Genomic DNA, 23,155 nt, shown 5'->3' with positions numbered 1-23,155 from the left:
ATCTTATAAATGAACCAATTACTTATTATCTTGTATTAATTGTGTAATATATACAAAATTTCAGACTAAATTTAACTTTTAATTTCTTAGTCACGCTCATATTTATGAGTGCTCCTGTAAATTGACTCTAAATTATTCGATTTTAATAGGAATTATATAATTTTGAAATTCTTTTACTTTAATATTCTTTATTTATATATTAGATATTAATTTACTTAATATTGGCTATTTTTATTTCCCAAGTTTTTCAAAATTTGCCATGTAAAGTTTAACGTACTTTTTCCTCATTTTACGAATTGCTATCAACAAAGCTTTCCTCTTTAGAAAAACATAGTATAATGTTTTTAAAAACCATAATTTAGTGCGCCTATCTTCCAAAATTCAAAACAATTGCTGAATCTGTTAATTCCTGATTCAATTAACACCGAAATCAAGATTAATCAACTTGAATCAACTTTATTTTCATTTACTAAAGCAAACTGACTTTACTGACATTACAAGCTATACTAATTATCTATTCAAACGGAAATTACAAATCGTTTTGAAAAATTGTACAGACAGATTTGCAAACCCATCGAACCACTTTACCAGCTTCAGGATACGCATATACCCTCCAAAATAAAAGCGAATCGGAATTGCCAATTTTTAATTAAAATCTAACTAAGCTTAATTTGAATAAAAACATTTACTATATATGATAATGAAACATCTTATATCGAAATGAGTTCATAACTCCATTTTTTACTTTAACTCAATTTAATTCTTTCCATTAAGTAGAACTATATATCTAACCATATCCATAAGATACTTTATGAAGTGTTAAACACTTCTCTCGTTTGCATGTTCCTCACCTGGAGGGAGACTCCAAACTTGCTCGATCAGGATTCCTCCAGGGGGTCCAAAAATTTTTAAGGTTAAGAGTTTTACAACCTTTGTTCAAATGAGAAAAGTACTAATGTCAAGTTACTGTCTCAAATTCAACTTTCAAATTGTTTGGAGATAATTAACAATGTCATTATGACCATATTTTTTTGCACTTGATAACGGAGTGCTTCCATTATTATTAGTGATTTCTTTATTAGCTCCAATAGAGATAAGGTATTTTACAACTTCAATATTACCTTCAATCGATGCCCACAGAAGAGCTGTATTTCCTTCTACTGTTTTCGCTTCTATGTTCGCTCCAACAGATACAAGATATTGGACTACTTGAATTCTATTATATCCTGATGCTCGAATGAGTGCTGTACTACCTTTGTTATTTTTTGTTTCAATGTTTGCACCTGCCGATATAAGATATTTTACTAACTCAACTTCATTATTTATTGATGCCGAAATAAGGGGTGTATCACCAATATTATTCTTTGATTCTATATTAGCTCCAATAGATACAAGATATTTCGCTAACTCTAGATGTCCTTTCATCGATGCCAAAAATAGTAATGAATTTCCTTTCACTGTCCTTGATTCTTTGTCACATCCACTTTGAATAAGAGATTTAACAAGTCCAACATTTCCTCTAAATGCTGATTGCTGTAATATATTTCTATCCTTTTGACCATTTTTATCTAAAAGTCCCTCATCACATGCTTTTTTGATCATCTTGTTGTTATTTTGTTTAGAAAGATCATCAAAAAATGCGTAAATACTTTCAAAATCGTCCGATGCTTTGAATTCATTAATTTTTGAGAGAATTTTTTTCTCTTGATTACTAGTAAGAGATTTTTCTGCTTCTTTTTCTTCTATTTCTTTGAGTAAACGTTCATTTGCTTGTTCAAGTTTTGAAATTTTTTGGAGATTTGTTTCATTTTGTTGGAGAACTGAATTGAGTAAATCCTGGTAATGTTTATCATGTTGATTAAGTATTTCAATAACATTATCTAATAGTTGAATTTTTAGATAACGTTTCATCAAATCTAAAACAGAAACGGCATCTTGATAATCATTCATGTTAACAATCACATTTCGAGCGCATTTGTATAATTTTGTTGCTCCAATAGCATTATTTCCTTGTTTAAGAAGAGAATTGTATGAATTTGGAGTTAATTTTGCAGATTTAAGTATTGTTTTTAAATCATCTTCATCGAATACATTAAAAAGATTTTCTTGTTCTAAATATTCATCAATATGACTCGAGGTATACTCGAAATTCTGAATCATCCAAAATGGCAAAAAAATTGTTGAAAAAATTTTATGGATTCAAGAAACATCTGTTTATTATGATCATTAAAATTCTCCAGTTTCACAAGTCGTAAATTTACAATGACTGAAAAATTCTCATCATATTGGAGGCAAATCTCATTATATCTCACAGATCGTAGGCTCAATCAAGAACTATCTTCAAATATCAGGTAAAGAAGGCTAAACAGCTTATGAATTACAATATTTCATAACATTGTTTATATTTTAAAAACAAAGACTCATTCTATTTGTTTATTTACGCTTGTTTGCAATACTTTGGAGTTTTGCTTAAAAAAGTAGCGTATAGCAAATTCAGCCTCATTGCTGAAATGCATAGTTTTAACTTCAATGGTATCGTTATTAATACTAATTAATATAGTAAAATTTCGATATTCTTGAAGGTGGAGAGAAGATCTAATGCAAATCCAAAATTTATATACTTCCAAAGCTCCTACGGCAGACAGATAACCTTCTATCCGTGAGGTAAAAGGGTGTATGTTAGTAATATCAATTTGCTCGAATTATCTCCATACATTACCATTATTCTATAGTTCGAGAATAATTATTGCAACCTTAACGTCATAAATGTTAAATCAAACAGCTGTCACCGTGACTTGATCATTGCAAAGAGAAAGGCCTGAGAAGAGCTGATTTCGAAAAATAAATAAACGTCACTTTTTTGAATTCGTTTTTTTTCCTAAAATTTTGAAAAAATGAGTGAAGAAGATTTCAATTCTCCCGGAACAGTTGCAGTTCGCCCATATCAAGCCCCTCCACAACCACAGACTGTTGATCCTGCTCTTGATTCAAAAGCAATGCAATTAGAAACAGAAATTCGACAACAAAATTCATCAATTAAATCGATATTGGAAAGTTTAAAGCACATGGAATCATCACAATTACCAGGCATGGCTACTACACTACAAAATTTGCGTACTTCGATTGAGAGAGTCGTTGTTGCAGACATACCTAATGCTGTTAAACCAGTAGAAGATGATGTAACACGCGTTAGACAGAAATTTGATAAGTTTTCTGGCGAAGCACAAAACAAATTGCAGTTTTTGAATGAAAAACTCGCAGATGCATCATCAAATATCGGTCAAGTTCTTCAGAGATACGGAGACTTAACAACAACAGCACGCACATCTGTTGCTGAAATCGACGCTGAACTACAAAGGCAGAGAGATACTCTTGATAATGCTACCGCAAGATTACATGGCTTAGAAGCGGGAATGGGACAGGCAGATGAGATTCTTCGATCTCTTAGAACAGAAATACAGAACTTAACACGTGCTTTTAATGAAAAATTATCACAATTTCAAGGTGAAACTGTTGCATCGTTTGGATCTACCTCTGCATCGCTCGGAGCCGCCCTTAAGAACGAATCTAAGGTCAGGCAGCAAACAATGCAACAAATACAGAAGCAAGTTAATGACGTGAATCGTCAAACAACAGATGTTGTTTCAAAAATGTTGACATTTTTAACAACGACAAAGAATCAGTACCAAACATCCTTAATGGCCTTATCAAAAGCTGCTAAAGAAGGTCTCATCTCCTGCAGTGCTTCCTCAGCTGATGGTTTCTCCCAATTGGCTGCAAGAATGGATCAATTTGTCGCAGATTCGAATGCCCAGTTTTCAACATTGGAAAGTGATGTAAATTCAACAATTCAAGCTCTTAAAAACCATATAGTTACAACAAGCCAAGGCTTAGAGACAGCGCTAAGCTCTGTATCGCAAGCACGTCTAAACAGTGAACAAGATATTGTTGCTCGTTATGATGAGTTGAAGACTAATTTAACACAACAATTACAGCAACAATCCGAAAGAATGGGAAATCTAGTGAACCAAACAGTAACTAACTGCACAGCAGAACTTGATAGAATCACAGGAACAGTTAAAGCCCAATTGGCTGAAGTAAGAAGCCAAATTGAAAGAGTTCAGAGATTAGAAGCAAGATTAAATGCTGTAAACAATGCAGCTGTTGCAACTAGATCTCAACTTGCAGAACAGATATCACAGATATCGCAAAGATATACTGAATTAACAACTTCTGTCGAAAAATTACAAAATGATTTCAGAAAAAAGGTCGATGAATTTGATACAAGGATAGAATTCTTCGAGGCTCCGGAGAATAGACCAAACTATGCGACGAAAAAGGAATTATCTGATGTAATACAAAGAACTCAGCAAATGTTTGATGGAAGGTTTGAAGAAATTGAGCAACAAATCGGCCAAGTGTTCGCGCATATCTCCGAACTTACTCTAAAACAGCCGAAGAAGCCTTCTTCTTCAGGTGAACCTGGAGCTGAAATGTTGAGCAAACTTGTTAGTGAACAAAACAAATAAAAATATTATATTTACGTATGGTTGTTATTCTGTAAATTAGTTGACTTTTTTAACAATATTTTTATGGAAAATCCTCCTGATCCTGAAACTGTCACCGAGCAAGTAATTCAAAGACTTCAGGATGGAGAAGATAACGAATGGGACAATATCAACATTTTTACGCAAAAAGCCGATTTGGCAAATCTGAATATGATCACTGTAATGATGTGTTAATTGCCCCATTCAACACGTGTATTTTTTCGTCTGGCTAACTCAATGCGATAAATGTATTTCTTGAAATTGATTTTATAAACTTAACAGAATTTATCAATTCATGCTTTTAGTATCTAGCTATTGGAATTGCTATAGGAGAGTGGAAAAAAAATTCTTGAATTCAATCTTAGAATTATCGTTCTATCACAGAACAATCAATCCAGAACACCCTTAATAACCAAGTTTATGATCATAGTGCTGTAAACAAATGGTCCAGCGAAATTCTCGAAATGACACTTCGTACACTCTGCGAGCGCTTCGCAGCTTACAAGTTTGTTTCTCAGTGCCTTATCCTCCAAAAAGCAGGAGGTGGTCTCCATGTTTCATCATCTTGCTACTGGGATTCAAATTCTGATGGCATGGTTACAGTTCGTTGGAAAAACGAGTCAATGCACTGCATTGTTTCAATTTATGGCCTTGCTGTTCAATAAATATTCTTCATTTTTAAAATTATACGCCATTCTCTCAAATGAACTAACTTAGAAAGGAAAATAATCAAATCTTACTCTTTATTGCATATATTAATGCAATTGTTTAGCTATTTTGATTCAAATTCTTTTCTTCTCTATATGAAATTCTGTTTTTTTATTTTCGAACTTTGTTTAATATTGGTAATGTTGCATGCTAAGTTCGGTCAAAATGTAAACCTCTCAATTTTATCGTCGGGGGAAGTAACTCAATTCCTTCAAAATTATTCTTTAAATATTGAATTTAAAGTTATTTAATTTGGATTATAAATAAATAGGCTAATACAATATTTAAAAATGAGAAAAAATAACTTTTCAAAGAACTTTTCATAATCTCAAAGAAAATTTTTTATTCAATAATTATATAAATTAATTAACATTCATAATGAAATTGGATTTTTTTTATTAAAAATTTGTCCTACTTAACTTTTTGAGAGAATTTGGCTTTCTCGTAAACGAAAAAGGGGATTTGACGGAGTCAAATCCCCGCTCACAAAAAGTGGACTTTACATGTCAAATTTTATATGCATGTAATGTCCACTTTTATGAGTTTTAGGAAGGAATTGGAAGCCATGAGTTACTGACATTGCATCAGTATCTCATAGCCTCCAATTCCTTCAAAAAATGGGAGAAACTTTGTCCGAATAGTTTAACATTCGGACAAAGTTTCTCCCATTTTAAGAAGGAATTGGAGGGTAAGAGATATACCATATGAACGTATATCTCTTACCCTCCAATTCCTTCTAGAAAGTGTCCAAACTTGTGGTTAATTGCAAAGTATTAACCAAAGTTTGGGACACTTTCAAGTGGAGATGGAAGGCTTTGGGGTATATATTAATACAATATACCTCAAAGCCTTCCATCTCCACTACAAATGTGAGAAACTTTGTCCGAATAGTTTAACATTCGGACAAAGTTTCTCCCATCTTTCAATGTAATTGCTACCTGTGAGGTACTGACTTGAAGTCAGTGCTTCACAGGTAGCAATATCCAAAAATTTAAAAACATTTTATCAGTTCGTTAGAGAACTAGAGCCTCCTAGGTACTGAACCAGAATCAGTGCCTAGGGGACTCTAGTGATCTATATAAATCTGAGAAACTTTGAGGAAATTGTTCGACATTTCCTCAAAGTTTCTCAGCAATTTAGCGAGGGATGTTCGTTATCGTGTAGATATTTATAATATATACATGATAACAAACATTCCCCGCTAAAAGATGTAAAATCTTATAAGAAATAATTGCAAAAGAATAACAAATTGCAACAAATTTTATATGAAACTGAACCTTATGAGGTAGTGATTCAAGATCACCGCCTCATAAGATTCAGTTTCAATCTCAAGTATCTCAAAAGTAAGGCTCTATTTTTTGCCATGTAAAGTGTCACTTTTTCTGTCCAAATGATAAGTTATTCAGAGAAAGTTTCCCAGCTATCAAGAGGGAATTGTTCCTTATGAGTTATATATTCATACTGTATACCTCATAAGGAACAATTCCCTCCTTAAAACGAGAAAACTTGTTCGAAATTGTTTATCATTTCGAACAAGTTTTCTCGTTTTTAATAAGAAACTAAAGGCTATGAGGCACTGATTATATATTAGTGCCTCACAGCCTTTAGTTTCTATAGATAGCTGGGAAACTTTCTCCAAATGATAAGTTATTCAGAGAAAGTTTCCCAGCTATCAAGAGGGAATTGTTCCTTATGAGGTATATAGTTATAATGTATACCTCATAAGGAACAATTCCCTCATTAAAATCGTAGATATTTTTACTTATTACTCATGCTTTCAAAATCACAATCCTCTGAAAAGTTATTTTTTATTAAGAATTTAGAATTTTGATAAATACCTTTTTTCAATTTGATATAATACTTATATATTTTCAAAAAGACATTTTGAAAGATATCTCAAAAGTTCTCTGAAAACCTATTTTGATTAATTTTGAGAAATATCCGTATTAAATTAATCAATAAATTCATTCAACACTACTTTAATTTTTAAATTCAAAAATTATATGTGCTTCTTAAAATGTCTCACAAAAATTTTATTTATAATTATATACAATATTAAAAATCCCACAACATTTTTTACTTTACATAATCGTACTTCCTCGACGATTAATTTCCCCTCAATTCCTATCGTTGACCGAACTTAGCATGCAACAGTAACGAATAATAAAAAAAAAAAAAAAAAAAAAAAAGGTAGTGGGCTTCCAGGGGCTGCGCCCCTTCTAGCCCCGAAGATGTTTAGTATAAAATGAGGTTTTTATTCGGAAAATTGTGAGTCTTGTGGTTCATCTTCTTGAGTAGAGTCTTCTTCTTCAACATCAAAGTCATCTGGTGTATCGAATTGAATGTATGAAAGCCAAATGTTGTATGTGTTTTCCAATTGGCTTTCAAACTTGAGATACATTCCATGCATGAGTGTTATTTCAGTTTCAACGTAGAGTTGCTGATGTGGCTTGAAGACATGCATGAGAATTGGTCCTCCAAATTCGTCCTTGAAAAATTTGCAGTAGCAAACATAAACTGAGATAGAGTCTCCTTCTTCAATGTCTTCTGCTTGGTTAACGAAATGAATAGCAATTTTGCGTACTTGAATTGTGTTGTTGTCTGAGTAAAATAATGGTTTGAACTTGGGGTTGAGTGAGCTAAGACATTGCCATTTTGCTGTTTTCTTGTCCGTACTCACGTTCTTCTTCGTCATCTTGATATCCGTAACTCTTTAATTTGAATTCGACACAAAACTGTTCGACTTTTTTTTGCAGCTTTGGGTGGAAGACTTTCAATAAGCTGACATATAGTTCTGTCAAACACTATCTTTGTTATTGTTGGAAAATAGTTGACAATTGTGTCGCCTAATTCGAATGGGTCAGGTGTTTCTTTTTGTAGTTTGGTAAGTCTGCAAGAACTTTGTTGAGTTGTTCACAATATTCTTTGTTAAAAGTTGCAGCAACTCTTTCTTCTGGCTTTGAATTGAAGTATTCTTCAGACAATCTGAGTAGTATTTTGCGTAGTTCAGCGTTGCTGTGGTTCTTTGTAATACGGAGCTCGTTTGGTATTGTTTTTGGTAGTGAAATGGCTTTGGATTGAGCGAATTGCAGGACAAATTTGAATTTGAATTGTCTGTTCTGCTTGGAGAATGTGTAGATGCTGCAGTTTGATATTGAGGCTCTAAACCTGTGGGCGCTGAAAGTCTGCAAGCAATTTCTTCAGGTGAATTTGGAGCGAACACGCTAGCGAATGCCATTAGACAAAAATAAACTGTTTTTTCGACTACTCATAGAAAAGTTTAAAATAAACCGTTTTCGTCAACGGTAACCCCTCATTTTTTTTTTATTTTATTTAATAGTTACCGTTGGCAAACCGTTCCATCTCAAATATTGAATGAACTATAAACGTTTTTTGTTTTCTATATATACTTTTTTCACCATCGGACAAACTTTTGACAGAAAGGAGCTTACACATACTTTACACTTGTCAAAATATTTTTAACATACGATAGTATATATTTGCTCGAACAAATAATGGTCTATCGTCAACGCTCATAAGAGATAGACCCACTTTTCTAAAGTATATATTTGAGTACTTTAAAAAAATATTATAGAACGATATAACAAATATTTTACAAAACTGACAACACTTTGACCGAGTAGTTTTTTGAGCTGAAACAAAAGTGTCATATAAACATCTGTCAAAAACCGCTTTTTAACTTCACTTAAAATGCCACGTAAGCTACGTAAGAATATACGTAAGAGGAAGAGAGCATTGAAACATCCAATAGTAAAACTGACACCACAACAACAGTTGCAACAACAAATGCTGAATGACCCCACTATGTTGCAACAAATGTCAAGCAATCCTATGCTTTTAAACCGAGTTGTTGGTGCACAGAGTGGAGGTTTAAGAGCGGCACTTTTAGCGAAAATGGCAGGCTATGGTGGAGCTGCAGACGAACAGCTATAACCCTCAAAGTCAAATGAATTTGAGTTCACTCAAAAATCAAATAACAGATGTCAAAAAGTCAAACTAGACATACAGAAGCAAATAAGTGAAAACGAAAAGAAACTAGAATATGACAGACACACAAAGAAACTCAATGAGTTAAACGTAGAGAAAAAGAAGAAAGAAGAACAACTGAAAGAACTAAGTACAGAGGAATATGCGAAAAAAGTGTCAGAAAAAGCAGCAGAAGTAGCAAAAATGGAACAAGATGTCATAAATTTGAAAAACCATACTACTCAATATAAAATACTGAAAGATGAAGAGATAAAACAAAAAGCCCTGAAGACATATATGGATAGCGATGAGAGTATAAAAAAGAAGTTGAAGCAAATGTAAAGGCAGAAAAACTTTTACAGTTGCAAAACCAAACCGTACAGTATGAAAACTTAGCACAAGAAAGTAAAAATAACGACGCAGCCATGCAAAAGGCAATGAAAAGCGCAGAATATATAAAAGCTAATAATGACTGGTTAGATGCCCAAGCCAACGCTAAAGCAGCCCAACTCATAGGGTCAATAAGGACAAAAACAAAGCGGATGAAGACAGTTCAAATGAAGCTTTAACAAATGCTGACTTTAAGAACGCTTTCGAAGCTCTTCATAGTAAGGTGAAACAAGTGAACGACTTCTCATCTGGAAGAAAACTGAAGTCTGAAGGTTTCGACAAAGAGTTAAAGAAAGTAGCACAAAATATGACGAAAATAACAGATGCAGCAACGAGACAGGCAGTTCAAAGTGCCTATGACGCCGTTAGAGCAACTGTTGTGAAAAGTCAAGAAAAAGAGTTACAACAGACCAAAACAGACCTAGTAAATGCTTTCTTAAAAACGAAAAGTCAGGTAGGACATTACGCTGCAGATGGAACATAGTTGCCAGCTGGTGGAACTTATATACCAGCTGGTGGAACTTATATACTAGCTAGTGGAACTTATATACCACCAAACCCTCCAAGAGAAGCACCTGCACCAGGACTACCTAAAACATTTACATCGTCACATGGACACAGACACAGGCATGCACCAAAACCAACACAACAACCAACAGTTCAAAACCCTGCACAACAACCACCTCCACAACCAGCACAACAACCAACAGTTCAAAACCCTGCACAACAACCACCTCCACAACCAGCACAGCAACCAACAGTTCAAAACCCTGCACAACAACAACCACAAACAGAGCAAGGACATAAAAGAAGTAGAGAACAAGGAAACCAAGAATTCTTAAAAATGCTTAAGGAAGAGTATGGTTACCCAGATACTATTGACTTTAGTGACAGATATAAAGAAGCTATTCGAAAGTTCAATGAAGGAAATACTGACCCGAACCTATTTAGCTTTATGGCTCAACACCAAATCGGATATAATTTCAAACCTGGAAAATACAAGCTCGCAAAGGGATATGATTTAATAGCATATCATCCAAATGACATGAACGAATTTACTCCGAGATATTTGGTGTCAGAGCTAAATGACAATTCAACTATCTTCATGAAACGCGTAAAAATAGAGACGGAACGAAAGAACAAAGGCTTATGAATGCGAATGACTTAAATAGGGAACTTGTTGAAAACGGTCTCGGAATATATGAAATGCCAGCAGATGAGGTACAAGAAACTCCACAGGAAGAACTAGTTCAGATACAACCAGACATGGAAGAAATAGTTCAGCAACAACAGCTAGAAGAGCCTGAAGGAAACGAACAAGTCCTTCCTTTGGAAACTAACTTCACAGAACTAGATGAAGATTTGGAACAGCCGAAAAATCTTGACCCTCAACAAGAGTATGCGGAGAATATGGAATATTTCCAAGAGTCTAAAAAAAATTCGGCTGACATAGTAGAAGAATATCGAAAAATGTTTGCCGACATACAAAAGACTCCAGCACCAGATGAAAATATTCAGCATAGAATGGAAGAACTGAAAAAAAATGTACACAAATACAACAACCCTTTTTACTTACGAGCATTTAACGTTCAATCTTCGGATGAACTCGGTGAAGATAAAAGGTTAAAATTTCAAGAAAACATATAGAAATGAAACATTGTTTAAAGTTCATTCAGAACCTAACCAAGATGGAAACAAACCTACTTTTGTTTCTGCAGACGATGAGAACTACAATGAGATGGGTCATAAAGCTAATCCAGATAGGTGGTTCATAAACTTACAACCACAATTCCAAGAGTTGTAGACGCAATGGAAGTCAATGGGTGAACGAGATATAGCCTGGTATTTTAAGGGGAATCTCTCCTCCTTCACTTTCCGTAACTCGTCTTACAACAATACAGACAAACAGGTTATATATGAGTTTGAGACCAAGAATGGTGTAACTCGACCTGTCCGATTCAAAGACTCCGAGGGCGACCATGAAATTAAACGGAAATTAGCTAGGAAGGAATATAAAATGGACTGGTTGCCACCACCTCCACCACCTTTACCTGTTCCTCAAGTAAATAAGCCTTTCCCGTTCCCAAGAATTCCCACATTTAAATTCAAATTCGAATAAAAATTTTTTATTTCATGCAATGTTTAACTATTTCACCATCTTCTTTAACACCCCAGTACTTACGCTTGGAGAGGACATGAACTTCGGTGAAAATTTTGTCCAATTTGAATTGACCCATCTTTTCACCGACCATTCCCATTTCAATGAGTTTGTTATAGCCTTCTTCGTTCGTCATGAGTGCGTCAATGTTCTCATAGTAAACCTTGACTTTGGATTTGACTTCGGAGAAGAACTCATTGTAGTTGTCAAGGACTGCCTTTGCGAACTGAGGGTAAGACCAATGTTCGACAATAGGTTTTAATGTGGTTACTAAGCCACTTTGACCTTGAGTGAATTCGTACTTCAAAACAAAAGGAGAAAACCTTCAACAAAGTTGTCGACCTTCTCATAATGTTTACTCTTCATCTCTTGAGGTTTCTTAATGGAATATCCCCATGTCGAATTCATAAGCAATTTGAGTGTCATTGCAAGTTTGGGGTTTGAAGCTTTCCTAATATCATACAGTTGTTGTATGACTTTTCCAACTGTATAGTTCCTTCCCGGGAACTCACCATCTTCGTTTGGAATTCCAGTCGGAATATATTGGACAAACCTCATGTATGCAGCGTTAAGGTCGACATAGTATATCTTTTCATCTGAGTCGAACTTGTTGCAACCAATTGGTCCAGTTTGTGGAAATTCAAGTGAGTCTCTTATCTTCTGAGAAACTTCTCCTGTTATCTCATAAACATCGTCGAAGCAACCTGTTTCATATAAAACCTTCTGACCTAACTCAGATGCTCTCCAATATAATTTGACGTCAATTGGATGTCTCAATGGAAGTTTGTTTATAGCATCTTGAAGTTCTTGCAACCTCATTGGAAGTTCTTCTGGTTCAGGTTGGTATCTGAACATACCAACCCCTTGTGGAACCGTGTACTTCTTTTGTACTAGAACTTTGTCTGGAACAACTTTTGGTCTTGCTAACAATGAAAAGTTTGTTTCGTCTTTTGGTACAAAAGTTTCTGTCAGCTTGTCATCTGGAATTGGTTCCAACAAACCTTTCTTGAAAAGAATGTTGACAGCTCTGACAATGTTGCACTTACTTTTACCAAAGAATGGGTTTGTAAGACTTTCGTTCAACATGAAGTGGTTGTGGACAATTACAATCTTCAACCATGGTAAGTCTTTGTCAACAACATAGTCGTCATGTGAAGAACCTTTAGCTGTAGGTATGTTGACTCGGATATTGACATTTGCCAACGGTGCAATTTTTGCCAATTGACCTCTGAGAATGTACCTTGTCTTCACACATGACTCAAGATACTTCATCTTCTCATCTGTAACAAGACCAGAGTTCCTGAGACATGTAAGAATGCAAGGTTCATTGACAATTGTTTCAATTGAATTGTAAATTCCATACCTTGTCAAGTCAATGTCAGACTTATTTATGAAGGGGAAGTATCCAGCATGTTGTCTGACTGCTTGAGGGTTAGGTTGGTACCATTCGAACTTGACACTTGCAATTCCTTCAATTGCATTCAAAATGTCTGAGTCGGAGTCAACCATTTGTTCTCTCTTTGTAGTCTTGAAAGCGTCAAGAAGTTTTGCGGCTGTTTGTTCATTGCCATGTGCATAGTAAATGTGACCATCCAAATCTGTTATGGTCAATCTGAGATTGTGTCCTTTCTTATTTCCGTCTTGAATTGCAGCAAGTACTCCCATGAAGCCTTCTTTGTTCTTTCCTTCGTCAAAGTTTACTGTAAAGGTTCGACCAGATGTAATTTGACTTCTAACTTCACGATACTTTTCATATGCATATCTTGTTCTTTCCATGGGAGCATGTGCGTCTTCACCTTTTCCTTTTTTCCTTCTCAAAGGATGCAATTGTTCGTCATGTTTCCAGTAGAATCTGGCAAAGCCGTCGTGTCCTTCAACTTGAGGTTCACTAACATCGAAAGGCATGTCCATAAGACGTTCTTCTTCTAACCTCTCTAGTCTGTTTGGATAATTGGCACGTGCTGTTTCCAAATCCATTTCGTAGCGAAGACCAGACAATTTGTCATAGACTTTTATGGGTCTTCCCTTCCTATATTTAAAATTCTTCGAAACTCTCCAACCATATCTTTGTAACTCTGCTTTTATTCTAGCAGACTTTCTATCCATTCTATATGGGGCATTTTTATAAAAATAAAAAAATATTTTTTCTTTACTTTACATAACCGCCTGCTGCCATAAGTCTTTGACGCCAACCCATACCAGCTAATGAAGGTTGACTTGGTTTAGTTTGGAAACTAAACTTTGGTTTTGGTTTATCTTCAGTTTTTGGTTTCTCTTCTTCTATCGGTTTTTCGTCACTTTTCGGTTCCTCTGACTTTACTTCACTTGCAGGAACAGTTGTGTCGTCAACATCTTCATAAATATCATATGCCATTTGTTTTTGTTTTCCTTTCAACTTTTTGTGTTTGTTGTAAAGTTTAGAATATTTCGACTCTAAGTCAATGAGATGTTCTATAATGAACTGTTGGTCAGTGAAGTAAACTTTTCCATCTGTTGTCTCCAAAGCTGTAATGCATGAAAAATAGCGTGACTTCATTTTTGACAGTTTACAAATGTAAAGTGTTGCATCCTTAAAAACTTGGAAATATATACATTCATGAATTATCTTGTATATTAATTGAAAATCCATAAAACCCTAACAATATTTTTTCTTAAAAAAACTATAAAAATATAAATAAAATTAATCGTTAAATAAAAATATTTGATATTAGAATTTTATTGGAAAAATAAAAAACTTAATATTTTAAAGAAATACTTAAATACTTGAATGTTTTAACTTTTACATTATCATATAGACTCTCAAATTATTGATTGGAAACGGTTTGAGGGTTATCAATTTAAAAAAAATTGTGAGTTTTTTAAATTTTTGGCAATGAGTTTTAAAAATTTGTGAGTGAGAATGTGTGTTGATGCTTGGCACTTTGAAGGGAAGATGTTCTGGGTTCACAATTATTAATGGGATAAATAAAATGATTATAAATATAATATATTAGAAAATAATTTGCAAAATCTCTCCATTTTTATAAATTTAATAATAGAAGTTGATCTATATAGAAAGAGCATTTTATCTATTAAGTTTTTGGCTTTTGCCTTCAAATCATTAATATAATTTTTTCAAAAAAAATTGTTTTATTTAAAATAAACAAATTTTATCAAATAACTAGTATTTTTAAATTATCTTTTGAAAAATTGAAAAATTTACAAATTAAAAAATGGAAGACATCTTGGTTCGTCTCGAAAACCCAGAAGATCTTAAAACTTTTCAACTCCCAACCGTTCCCGCCGATCAGGTTCTCAACGTAATTGAAGAAAAATATCAAGAATACATTAATAATCCAAATGTAACTCTCGAAGATACGGCAAAAACACTTTCAATAGGAAAAGAACGTTTGAAAAAAATTTTCGTACTACTCGGCTATCCAATAAAAGAAAGAGGAAGACCAAAGAAAAAAATTTTTGAGGAAGATGTATACAAAATTTTGGAAATTAAAGCACAATATGACATTGGATACAAAAGGATCAAAGAATCATATTTCGAAAAAGTCGAAAGATTTACATTCAACGATGCTTTCAAAATTTTCAATCAACAACATTTGTTTACATTTCACAGGCATCAGAAAATCGACGAACATCCACATGAATACGTTGCTCAATATGTTAATCAATTGTGGCATACTGATTTGAAATTTCTGAAGGACGATAACGGTAACCTTCAATATTTAATTTCATTTCTTGATGACAGAAGCAGATACATTATTTGCTGGGATGTTTTCGATACAAAAGAAATGAAAAATACTGCCAGAGTATTTCGTCACGCAATTGATTTAGTCAAATTAGTTCCACATGGAATTCTCACAGATAATGGAACAGAATTCATTGGAAAAGATTTTGAAGCGGTTTGCCAAGAATTCAATATAAAACATTTCAAAACTCATCCGTACTCTCCAGAGGAAAATGGAAAAATTGAAAGGAGTTGGGAGACTCTTTTCAAGACAAACCCTGGAGTGAACGTCTTTGAGTTCATCCCCAATGTTGTTTCCCAGTATAATAGGGTATGGAAACACTCCGCATTATTCAAACTCTTTGGGGAGAAATTGACTCCATTTGAGGCCTGGGAAAGAGGCCCCAAATGGACAAAAGATCTCTGCGCTGAACCAGGCTTCGAAAAAAATCTTAGAGATTAACAAATAATTTCAAAAACAAGAAAATTCAAAAAATCACAAAAAGGAAGTTAAGGAATAAACACTTACATTTATTACATTTGGATTTTTTAAAAAATTCAGTATTATTTTTAGAAATAAGATAATATAGTTCTAAATAAAACAAAGAATGTTAAGAATGAAGAAGGAATTAGCGGATGCAGCCGAAGCACACTCACAAATTACTCTCAATATCCACTCAAATCATACAAAGTTTTGTCGAATAGTTTGATATAAAGACAAAAAATTTACAATTTTTAATTAAATCCGAACAATCTTACATATGCAGCTGAAGCACACTCACAAATTACTCTCAATATCCACTCAAATCATACAAAGTTTTATATTTTCATTTTATTGTTTCTTAATAAAGAATTTACTTTAATATTCTTAATTGTTTTCTTTTTTATATTTAATTTTTGATATCTATTTTAAAAAACTTATACAAATTCGAGTCAGCTAATAATTGAATTGAAAAAATAAAAAGAAAACATATAATTTTTAATCCGTCTAATTGAATAAGCAATATTATAAATATTATGTTAAACGGTTAATTTTTTCTCAAAAAAAATTATTTCGAATTTCCGAAATTTTTGACATTTTGGCTGAGAACTATGGTCTGCGAGGTACATAGATAGAATCAGTACCTCGCAGACTATAGTTCTCTATATGGCGCCGAAAATTTTTTGGTGAAATGTCGTCGCATTTCACCAAAAATTTTTCGGCGCCATAGGAAGAATTGGAGGGTGTGAGATACTATTACATGCTATAGTACTCACACCCTCCAACTCCCAATCAAAATCGCATAAAATTTGCTACTTATCTTCAGATTACCTCCCATTATAAAATATATCATTGCTATCTCATCGTACTATATTTCCACCCTATTGTATTTAAAAATATAAAATTTTTTGATAATATATTTTTATATCTTGAATTTTCAAGCAAAATATTCACAGATAATATAATGGGAAATCTATCTCAACCTAGCCTTAAAGTACCAAACTCCTGCTTGCATTCTCACTCACAAATATTAAACATCCATCTCCAAAAAACTAAATTCTTCACAATTTTTTAAAATTGAGAACATAAAAAATGTATGCATTCAATAATTTAAGATACTAACAAATATTAAAAACTTCAAAATATCAGATATTAACGTTTTTCAATTAAAAAAATATCATTTTGCTTTTCAATTCGAACATAAATCTTAAATATTTTTAATTAATATCTGATTTACAGCATTATTATCCATTTATAAATCTGACAAATAAATGACAAAACCATCAGAAATAGTGTCACTTTTTGTCAAAAGTGAAGTCACGCTATTTTTCATGCACAACACTCCATGGGCAAGCTTGTCGCAATTCAATGGGTTCCAAATCCAGGCAAGAAGACGAAGGTCAGACACATTGACGGTGACAAGCTCAACAACCGTAAGGAGAACCTCGAGTGGTTCTAAGAGTAAAAAAATATTTTAGGGGGAAACCCCAAGTAAATTTAAGTGTTTAGTTGGATAAGTAGGCACTATTAATGGTAATTTGGAAAATTAGCTCCCGACCTTTGAATTGGGCTCTTTCGTTATCTTCCCAGTTGCGTAGGAGGTCGTCCCAGAGGAGTTGGTAGAATTGCCAATTCAAGGACGATTTGTCCTCCCAGGCATTGAGGATGTACTGCTCGTAGAGTCTCATGACCTCTGCCTTGCACCAGACACCCTCTCCCTTGGAACGTAAGGCTTCTTCGAAGTGCTCGAATGCGATTGGCTGCTTGACCATCCGAAATGACACTTTTTGTCCGTTTGGTCAATGTTCGTGTCTCGTGCCATAGTCGACGAAAATACAGACAAACAGGTTATATATGAGTTTGAGACCAAGAATGGTGTAACTCGACCTGTCCGATTCAAAGACTCCGAGGGCGACCATGAAATTAAACGGAAATTAGCTAGGAAGGAATATAAAATGGACTGGTTGCCACCACCTCCACCACCTTTACCTGTTCCTCAAGTAAATAAGCCTTTCCCGTTCCCAAGAATTCCCACATTTAAATTCAAATTCGAATAAAAATTTTTTATTTCATGCAATGTTTAACTATTTCACCATCTTCTTTAACACCCCAGTACTTACGCTTGGAGAGGACATGAACTTCGGTGAAAATTTTGTCCAATTTGAATTGACCCATCTTTTCACCGACCATTCCCATTTCAATGAGTTTGTTATAGCCTTCTTCGTTCGTCATGAGTGCGTCAATGTTCTCATAGTAAACCTTGACTTTGGATTTGACTTCGGAGAAGAACTCATTGTAGTTGTCAAGGACTGCCTTTGCGAACTGAGGGTAAGACCAATGTTCGACAATAGGTTTTAATGTGGTTACTAAGCCACTTTGACCTTGAGTGAATTCGTACTTCAAAACAAAAGGAGAAAACCCTTCAACAAAGTTGTCGACCTTCTCATAATGTTTACTCTTCATCTCTTGAGGTTTCTTAATGGAATATCCCCATGTCGAATTCATAAGCAATTTGAGTGTCATTGCAAGTTTGGGGTTTGAAGCTTTCCTAATATCATACAGTTGTTGTATGACTTTTCCAACTGTATAGTTCCTTCCCGGGAACTCACCATCTTCGTTTGGAATTCCAGTCGGAATATATTGGACAAACCTCATGTATGCAGCGTTAAGGTCGACATAGTATATCTTTTCATCTGAGTCGAACTTGTTGCAACCAATTGGTCCAGTTTGTGGAAATTCAAGTGAGTCTCTTATCTTCTGAGAAACTTCTCCTGTTATCTCATAAACATCGTCGAAGCAACCTGTTTCATATAAAACCTTCTGACCTAACTCAGATGCTCTCCAATATAATTTGACGTCAATTGGATGTCTCAATGGAAGTTTGTTTATAGCATCTTGAAGTTCTTGCAACCTCATTGGAAGTTCTTCTGGTTCAGGTTGGTATCGAACATACCAACCCCTTGTGGAACCGTGTACTTCTTTTGTACTAGAACTTTGTCTGGAACAACTTTTGGTCTTGCTAACAATGAAAAGTTTGTTTCGTCTTTTGGTACAAAAGTTTCTGTCAGCTTGTCATCTGGAATTGGTTCCAACAAACCTTTCTTGAAAAGAATGTTGACAGCTCTGACAATGTTGCACTTACTTTTACCAAAGAATGGGTTTGTAAGACTTTCGTTCAACATGAAGTGGTTGTGGACAATTACAATCTTCAACCATGGTAAGTCTTTGTCAACAACATAGTCGTCATGTGAAGAACCTTTAGCTGTAGGTATGTTGACTCGGATATTGACATTTGCCAACGGTGCAATTTTTGCCAATTGACCTCTGAGAATGTACCTTGTCTTCACACATGACTCAAGATACTTCATCTTCTCATCTGTAACAAGACCAGAGTTCCTGAGACATGTAAGAATGCAAGGTTCATTGACAATTGTTTCAATTGAATTGTAAATTCCATACCTTGTCAAGTCAATGTCAGACTTATTTATGAAGGGGAAGTATCCAGCATGTTGTCTGACTGCTTGAGGGTTAGGTTGGTACCATTCGAACTTGACACTTGCAATTCCTTCAATTGCATTCAAAATGTCTGAGTCGGAGTCAACCATTTGTTCTCTCTTTGTAGTCTTGAAAGCGTCAAGAAGTTTTGCGGCTGTTTGTTCATTGCCATGTGCATAGTAAATGTGACCATCCAAATCTGTTATGGTCAATCTGAGATTGTGTCCTTTCTTATTTCCGTCTTGAATTGCAGCAAGTACTCCATGAAGCCTTCTTTGTTCTTTCCTTCGTCAAAGTTTACTGTAAAGGTTCGACCAGATGTAATTTGACTTCTAACTTCACGATACTTTTCATATGCATATCTTGTTCTTTCCATGGGAGCATGTGCGTCTTCACCTTTTCCTTTTTTCCTTCTCAAAGGATGCAATTGTTCGTCATGTTTCCAGTAGAATCTGGCAAAGCCGTCGTGTCCTTCAACTTGAGGTTCACTAACATCGAAAGGCATGTCCATAAGACGTTCTTCTTCTAACCTCTCTAGTCTGTTTGGATAATTGGCACGTGCTGTTTCCAAATCCATTTCGTAGCGAAGACCAGACAATTTGTCATAGACTTTTATGGGTCTTCCCTTCCTATATTTAAAATTCTTCGAAACTCTCCAACCATATCTTTGTAACTCTGCTTTTATTCTAGCAGACTTTCTATCCATTCTATATGGGGCATTTTTATAAAAATAAAAAATATTTTTTCTTTACTTTACATAACCGCCTGCTGCCATAAGTCTTTGACGCCAACCCATACCAGCTAATGAAGGTTGACTTGGTTTAGTTTGGAAACTAAACTTTGGTTTTGGTTTATCTTCAGTTTTTGGTTTCTCTTCTTCTATCGGTTTTTCGTCACTTTTCGGTTCCTCTGACTTTACTTCACTTGCAGGAACAGTTGTGTCGTCAACATCTTCATAAATATCATATGCCATTTGTTTTTGTTTTCCTTTCAACTTTTTGTGTTTGTTGTAAAGTTTAGAATATTTCGACTCTAAGTCAATGAGATGTTCTATAATGAACTGTTGGTCAGTGAAGTAAACTTTTCCATCTGTTGTCTCCAAAGCTGTAATGCATGAAAAATAGCGTGACTTCATTTTTGACAGTTTACAAATGTAAAGTGTTGCATCCTTAAAAACTTGGAAATATATACATTCATGAATTATCTTGTATATTAATTGAAAATCCATAAAACCCTAACAATATTTTTTCTTAAAAAAACTATAAAAATATAAATAAAATTAATCGTTAAATAAAAATATTTGATATTAGAATTTTATTGGAAAAATAAAAAACTTAATATTTTAAAGAAATACTTAAATACTTGAATGTTTTAACTTTTACATTATCATATAGACTCTCAAATTATTGATTGGAAACGGTTTGAGGGTTATCAATTTAAAAAAAATTGTGAGTTTTTTAAATTTTTGGCAATGAGTTTTAAAAATTTGTGAGTGAGAATGTGTGTTGATGCTTGGCACTTTGAAGGGAAGATGTTCTGGGTTCACAATTATTAATGGGATAAATAAAATGATTATAAATATAATATATTAGAAAATAATTTGCAAAATCTCTCCATTTTTATAAATTTAATAATAGAAGTTGATCTATATAGAAAGAGCATTTTATCTATTAAGTTTTTGGCTTTTGCCTTCAAATCATTAATATAATTTTTTCAAAAAAAATTGTTTTATTTAAAATAAACAAATTTTATCAAATAACTAGTATTTTTAAATTATCTTTTGAAAAATTGAAAAATTTACAAATTAAAAAATGGAAGACATCTTGGTTCGTCTCGAAAACCCAGAAGATCTTAAAACTTTTCAACTCCCAACCGTTCCCGCCGATCAGGTTCTCAACGTAATTGAAGAAAAATATCAAGAATACATTAATAATCCAAATGTAACTCTCGAAGATACGGCAAAAACACTTTCAATAGGAAAAGAACGTTTGAAAAAAATTTTCGTACTACTCGGCTATCCAATAAAAGAAAGAGGAAGACCAAAGAAAAAAATTTTTGAGGAAGATGTATACAAAATTTTGGAAATTAAAGCACAATATGACATTGGATACAAAAGGATCAAAGAATCATATTTCGAAAAAGTCGAAAGATTTACATTCAACGATGCTTTCAAAATTTTCAATCAACAACATTTGTTTACATTTCACAGGCATCAGAAAATCGACGAACATCCACATGAATACGTTGCTCAATATGTTAATCAATTGTGGCATACTGATTTGAAATTTCTGAAGGACGATAACGGTAACCTTCAATATTTAATTTCATTTCTTGATGACAGAAGCAGATACATTATTTGCTGGGATGTTTTCGATACAAAAGAAATGAAAAATACTGCCAGAGTATTTCGTCACGCAATTGATTTAGTCAAATTAGTTCCACATGGAATTCTCACAGATAATGGAACAGAATTCATTGGAAAAGATTTTGAAGCGGTTTGCCAAGAATTCAATATAAAACATTTCAAAACTCATCCGTACTCTCCAGAGGAAAATGGAAAAATTGAAAGGAGTTGGGAGACTCTTTTCAAGACAAACCCTGGAGTGAACGTCTTTGAGTTCATCCCCAATGTTGTTTCCCAGTATAATAGGGTATGGAAACACTCCGCATTATTCAAACTCTTTGGGGAGAAATTGACTCCATTTGAGGCCTGGGAAAGAGGCCCCAAATGGACAAAAGATCTCTGCGCTGAACCAGGCTTCGAAAAAAATCTTAGAGATTAACAAATAATTTCAAAAACAAGAAAATTCAAAAAATCACAAAAAGGAAGTTAAGGAATAAACACTTACATTTATTACATTTGGATTTTTTAAAAAATTCAGTATTATTTTTAGAAATAAGATAATATAGTTCTAAATAAAACAAAGAATGTTAAGAATGAAGAAGGAATTAGCGGATGCAGCCGAAGCACACTCACAAATTACTCTCAATATCCACTCAAATCATACAAAGTTTTGTCGAATAGTTTGATATAAAGACAAAAAATTTACAATTTTTAATTAAATCCGAACAATCTTACATATGCAGCTGAAGCACACTCACAAATTACTCTCAATATCCACTCAAATCATACAAAGTTTTATATTTTCATTTTATTGTTTCTTAATAAAGAATTTACTTTAATATTCTTAATTGTTTTCTTTTTTATATTTAATTTTTGATATCTATTTTAAAAAACTTATACAAATTCGAGTCAGCTAATAATTGAATTGAAAAAATAAAAAGAAAACATATAATTTTTAATCCGTCTAATTGAATAAGCAATATTATAAATATTATGTTAAACGGTTAATTTTTTCTCAAAAAAAATTATTTCGAATTTCCGAAATTTTTGACATTTTGGCTGAGAACTATGGTCTGCGAGGTACATAGATAGAATCAGTACCTCGCAGACTATAGTTCTCTATATGGCGCCGAAAATTTTTTGGTGAAATGTCGTCGCATTTCACCAAAAATTTTTCGGCGCCATAGGAAGAATTGGAGGGTGTGAGATACTATTACATGCTATAGTACTCACACCCTCCAACTCCCAATCAAAATCGCATAAAATTTGCTACTTATCTTCAGATTACCTCCCATTATAAAATATATCATTGCTATCTCATCGT

At 33.7% G+C, this 23,155-nt stretch overlaps 12 protein-coding genes and 3 pseudogenes across 15 annotated transcripts, besides 12 other annotated features; 6 read left to right on the top strand and 9 right to left on the bottom strand.

Moving 5' to 3' along the window:
- Positions 1–147: 147 nt before the first annotated feature.
- On the bottom strand, positions 148–2,160 carry TVAGG3_0110290 (protein ubiquitination; the record flags this gene model as incomplete). Its single annotated transcript, XM_001301167.1, has 1 exon — positions 985–2,160. The coding sequence occupies one exon, from the start codon at positions 2,158–2,160 to the stop codon at positions 985–987; it is 1,176 nt and encodes a 391-aa protein (XP_001301168.1).
- A 730-nt stretch (positions 2,161–2,890) lies between these two features.
- TVAGG3_0110280 (uncharacterized protein) lies at positions 2,891–4,858 on the top strand (the record flags this gene model as incomplete). The annotated part of the gene is made up of 1 exon (XM_001301168.2): positions 2,895–4,529. The coding sequence occupies one exon, from the start codon at positions 2,895–2,897 to the stop codon at positions 4,527–4,529; it is 1,635 nt and encodes a 544-aa protein (XP_001301169.1).
- Positions 4,859–5,011: 153 nt separating this feature from the next.
- Positions 5,012–5,212, top strand: TVAGG3_0110270 (intracellular transport of viral protein in host cell; the record flags this gene model as incomplete). Its single annotated transcript, XM_001301169.1, has 1 exon — positions 5,012–5,212. One exon carries the CDS (start codon positions 5,012–5,014, stop codon positions 5,210–5,212), a length of 201 nt encoding a protein of 66 aa, XP_001301170.1.
- A 483-nt stretch (positions 5,213–5,695) lies between these two features.
- Positions 5,696–6,635: a mobile genetic element.
- A 20-nt stretch (positions 6,636–6,655) lies between these two features.
- Positions 6,656–6,995: a mobile genetic element.
- Positions 6,996–7,509: 514 nt separating this feature from the next.
- On the bottom strand, positions 7,510–7,950 carry TVAGG3_0110240 (uncharacterized protein; the record flags this gene model as incomplete). Its single annotated transcript, XM_001278799.2, has 1 exon — positions 7,510–7,950. One exon carries the CDS (start codon positions 7,948–7,950, stop codon positions 7,510–7,512), a length of 441 nt encoding a protein of 146 aa, XP_001278800.2.
- A 165-nt stretch (positions 7,951–8,115) lies between these two features.
- Positions 8,116–8,493, bottom strand: TVAGG3_0110230 (uncharacterized protein; the record flags this gene model as incomplete). Its single annotated transcript, XM_001583771.2, has 1 exon — positions 8,116–8,493. One exon carries the CDS (start codon positions 8,491–8,493, stop codon positions 8,116–8,118), a length of 378 nt encoding a protein of 125 aa, XP_001583821.2.
- A 473-nt stretch (positions 8,494–8,966) lies between these two features.
- Positions 8,967–9,204, top strand: TVAGG3_0110220 (protein of unknown function, DUF4106 family; the record flags this gene model as incomplete). Its single annotated transcript, XM_051223132.1, has 1 exon — positions 8,967–9,204. A coding segment is annotated over one exon (238 nt), but the record flags the coding sequence as incomplete, so codon positions are not given.
- A 1,039-nt stretch (positions 9,205–10,243) lies between these two features.
- TVAGG3_0110210 (protein of unknown function, DUF4106 family) lies at positions 10,244–10,474 on the top strand (the record flags this gene model as incomplete). Its single annotated transcript, XM_051223131.1, has 1 exon — positions 10,244–10,474. The coding sequence occupies one exon, from the start codon at positions 10,244–10,246 to the stop codon at positions 10,472–10,474; it is 231 nt and encodes a 76-aa protein (XP_051108117.1).
- A 113-nt stretch (positions 10,475–10,587) lies between these two features.
- On the top strand, positions 10,588–11,177 carry TVAGG3_0110200 (annotated as a pseudogene). The gene has a single exon. A coding segment is annotated over exon 1 (590 nt).
- A 1,059-nt stretch (positions 11,178–12,236) lies between these two features.
- On the bottom strand, positions 12,237–13,767 carry TVAGG3_0110190 (uncharacterized protein; the record flags this gene model as incomplete). The annotated part of the gene is made up of 1 exon (XM_051223130.1): positions 12,237–13,767. A coding segment is annotated over one exon (1,531 nt), but the record flags the coding sequence as incomplete, so codon positions are not given.
- A 172-nt stretch (positions 13,768–13,939) lies between these two features.
- On the bottom strand, positions 13,940–14,326 carry TVAGG3_0110180 (phage tail repeat-like family; the record flags this gene model as incomplete). Its single annotated transcript, XM_051223129.1, has 1 exon — positions 13,940–14,326. The coding sequence occupies one exon, from the start codon at positions 14,324–14,326 to the stop codon at positions 13,940–13,942; it is 387 nt and encodes a 128-aa protein (XP_051108115.1).
- A 567-nt stretch (positions 14,327–14,893) lies between these two features.
- Positions 14,894–14,946: a mobile genetic element.
- Positions 14,894–14,946: a terminal%2Cinverted (terminal inverted repeat of LTR286 transposon ID:TVAGG3_0110170).
- A 57-nt stretch (positions 14,947–15,003) lies between these two features.
- Positions 15,004–15,971: a mobile genetic element.
- Positions 15,972–16,041: 70 nt separating this feature from the next.
- Positions 16,042–16,094: a mobile genetic element.
- Positions 16,042–16,094: a terminal%2Cinverted (terminal inverted repeat of LTR286 transposon ID:TVAGG3_0110150).
- Positions 16,095–17,497: 1,403 nt separating this feature from the next.
- On the bottom strand, positions 17,498–17,764 carry TVAGG3_0110140 (uncharacterized protein; the record flags this gene model as incomplete). Its single annotated transcript, XM_051223128.1, has 1 exon — positions 17,498–17,764. One exon carries the CDS (start codon positions 17,762–17,764, stop codon positions 17,498–17,500), a length of 267 nt encoding a protein of 88 aa, XP_051108114.1.
- Positions 17,765–17,794: 30 nt separating this feature from the next.
- Positions 17,795–18,034, top strand: TVAGG3_0110130 (uncharacterized protein; the record flags this gene model as incomplete). The annotated part of the gene is made up of 1 exon (XM_051223127.1): positions 17,795–18,034. A coding segment is annotated over one exon (240 nt), but the record flags the coding sequence as incomplete, so codon positions are not given.
- Positions 18,035–18,056: 22 nt separating this feature from the next.
- TVAGG3_0110120 (DNA/RNA polymerases family) lies at positions 18,057–18,794 on the bottom strand (the record flags this gene model as incomplete). Its single annotated transcript, XM_051223126.1, has 1 exon — positions 18,057–18,794. A coding segment is annotated over one exon (738 nt), but the record flags the coding sequence as incomplete, so codon positions are not given.
- Positions 18,795–19,205: 411 nt separating this feature from the next.
- Positions 19,206–19,909, bottom strand: TVAGG3_0110110 (annotated as a pseudogene). Its single transcript has one exon. A coding segment is annotated over exon 1 (704 nt).
- Positions 19,910–20,235: 326 nt separating this feature from the next.
- On the bottom strand, positions 20,236–20,576 carry TVAGG3_0110100 (annotated as a pseudogene). Its single transcript has one exon. A coding segment is annotated over exon 1 (341 nt).
- A 613-nt stretch (positions 20,577–21,189) lies between these two features.
- Positions 21,190–21,242: a mobile genetic element.
- Positions 21,190–21,242: a terminal%2Cinverted (terminal inverted repeat of LTR286 transposon ID:TVAGG3_0110090).
- Positions 21,243–21,299: 57 nt separating this feature from the next.
- Positions 21,300–22,267: a mobile genetic element.
- A 70-nt stretch (positions 22,268–22,337) lies between these two features.
- Positions 22,338–22,390: a mobile genetic element.
- Positions 22,338–22,390: a terminal%2Cinverted (terminal inverted repeat of LTR286 transposon ID:TVAGG3_0110070).
- Positions 22,391–23,155: the final 765 nt, after the last annotated feature.

This window comes from Trichomonas vaginalis, chromosome IV (assembly GCF_026262505.1).
Source record: "Trichomonas vaginalis G3 chromosome IV, whole genome shotgun sequence".
NCBI lineage: Eukaryota > Parabasalia > Trichomonadida > Trichomonadidae > Trichomonas > Trichomonas vaginalis.
Note: the sequence above shows the minus strand (reverse complement) of the source record. Positions and strands in the feature narration are given on the sequence as shown.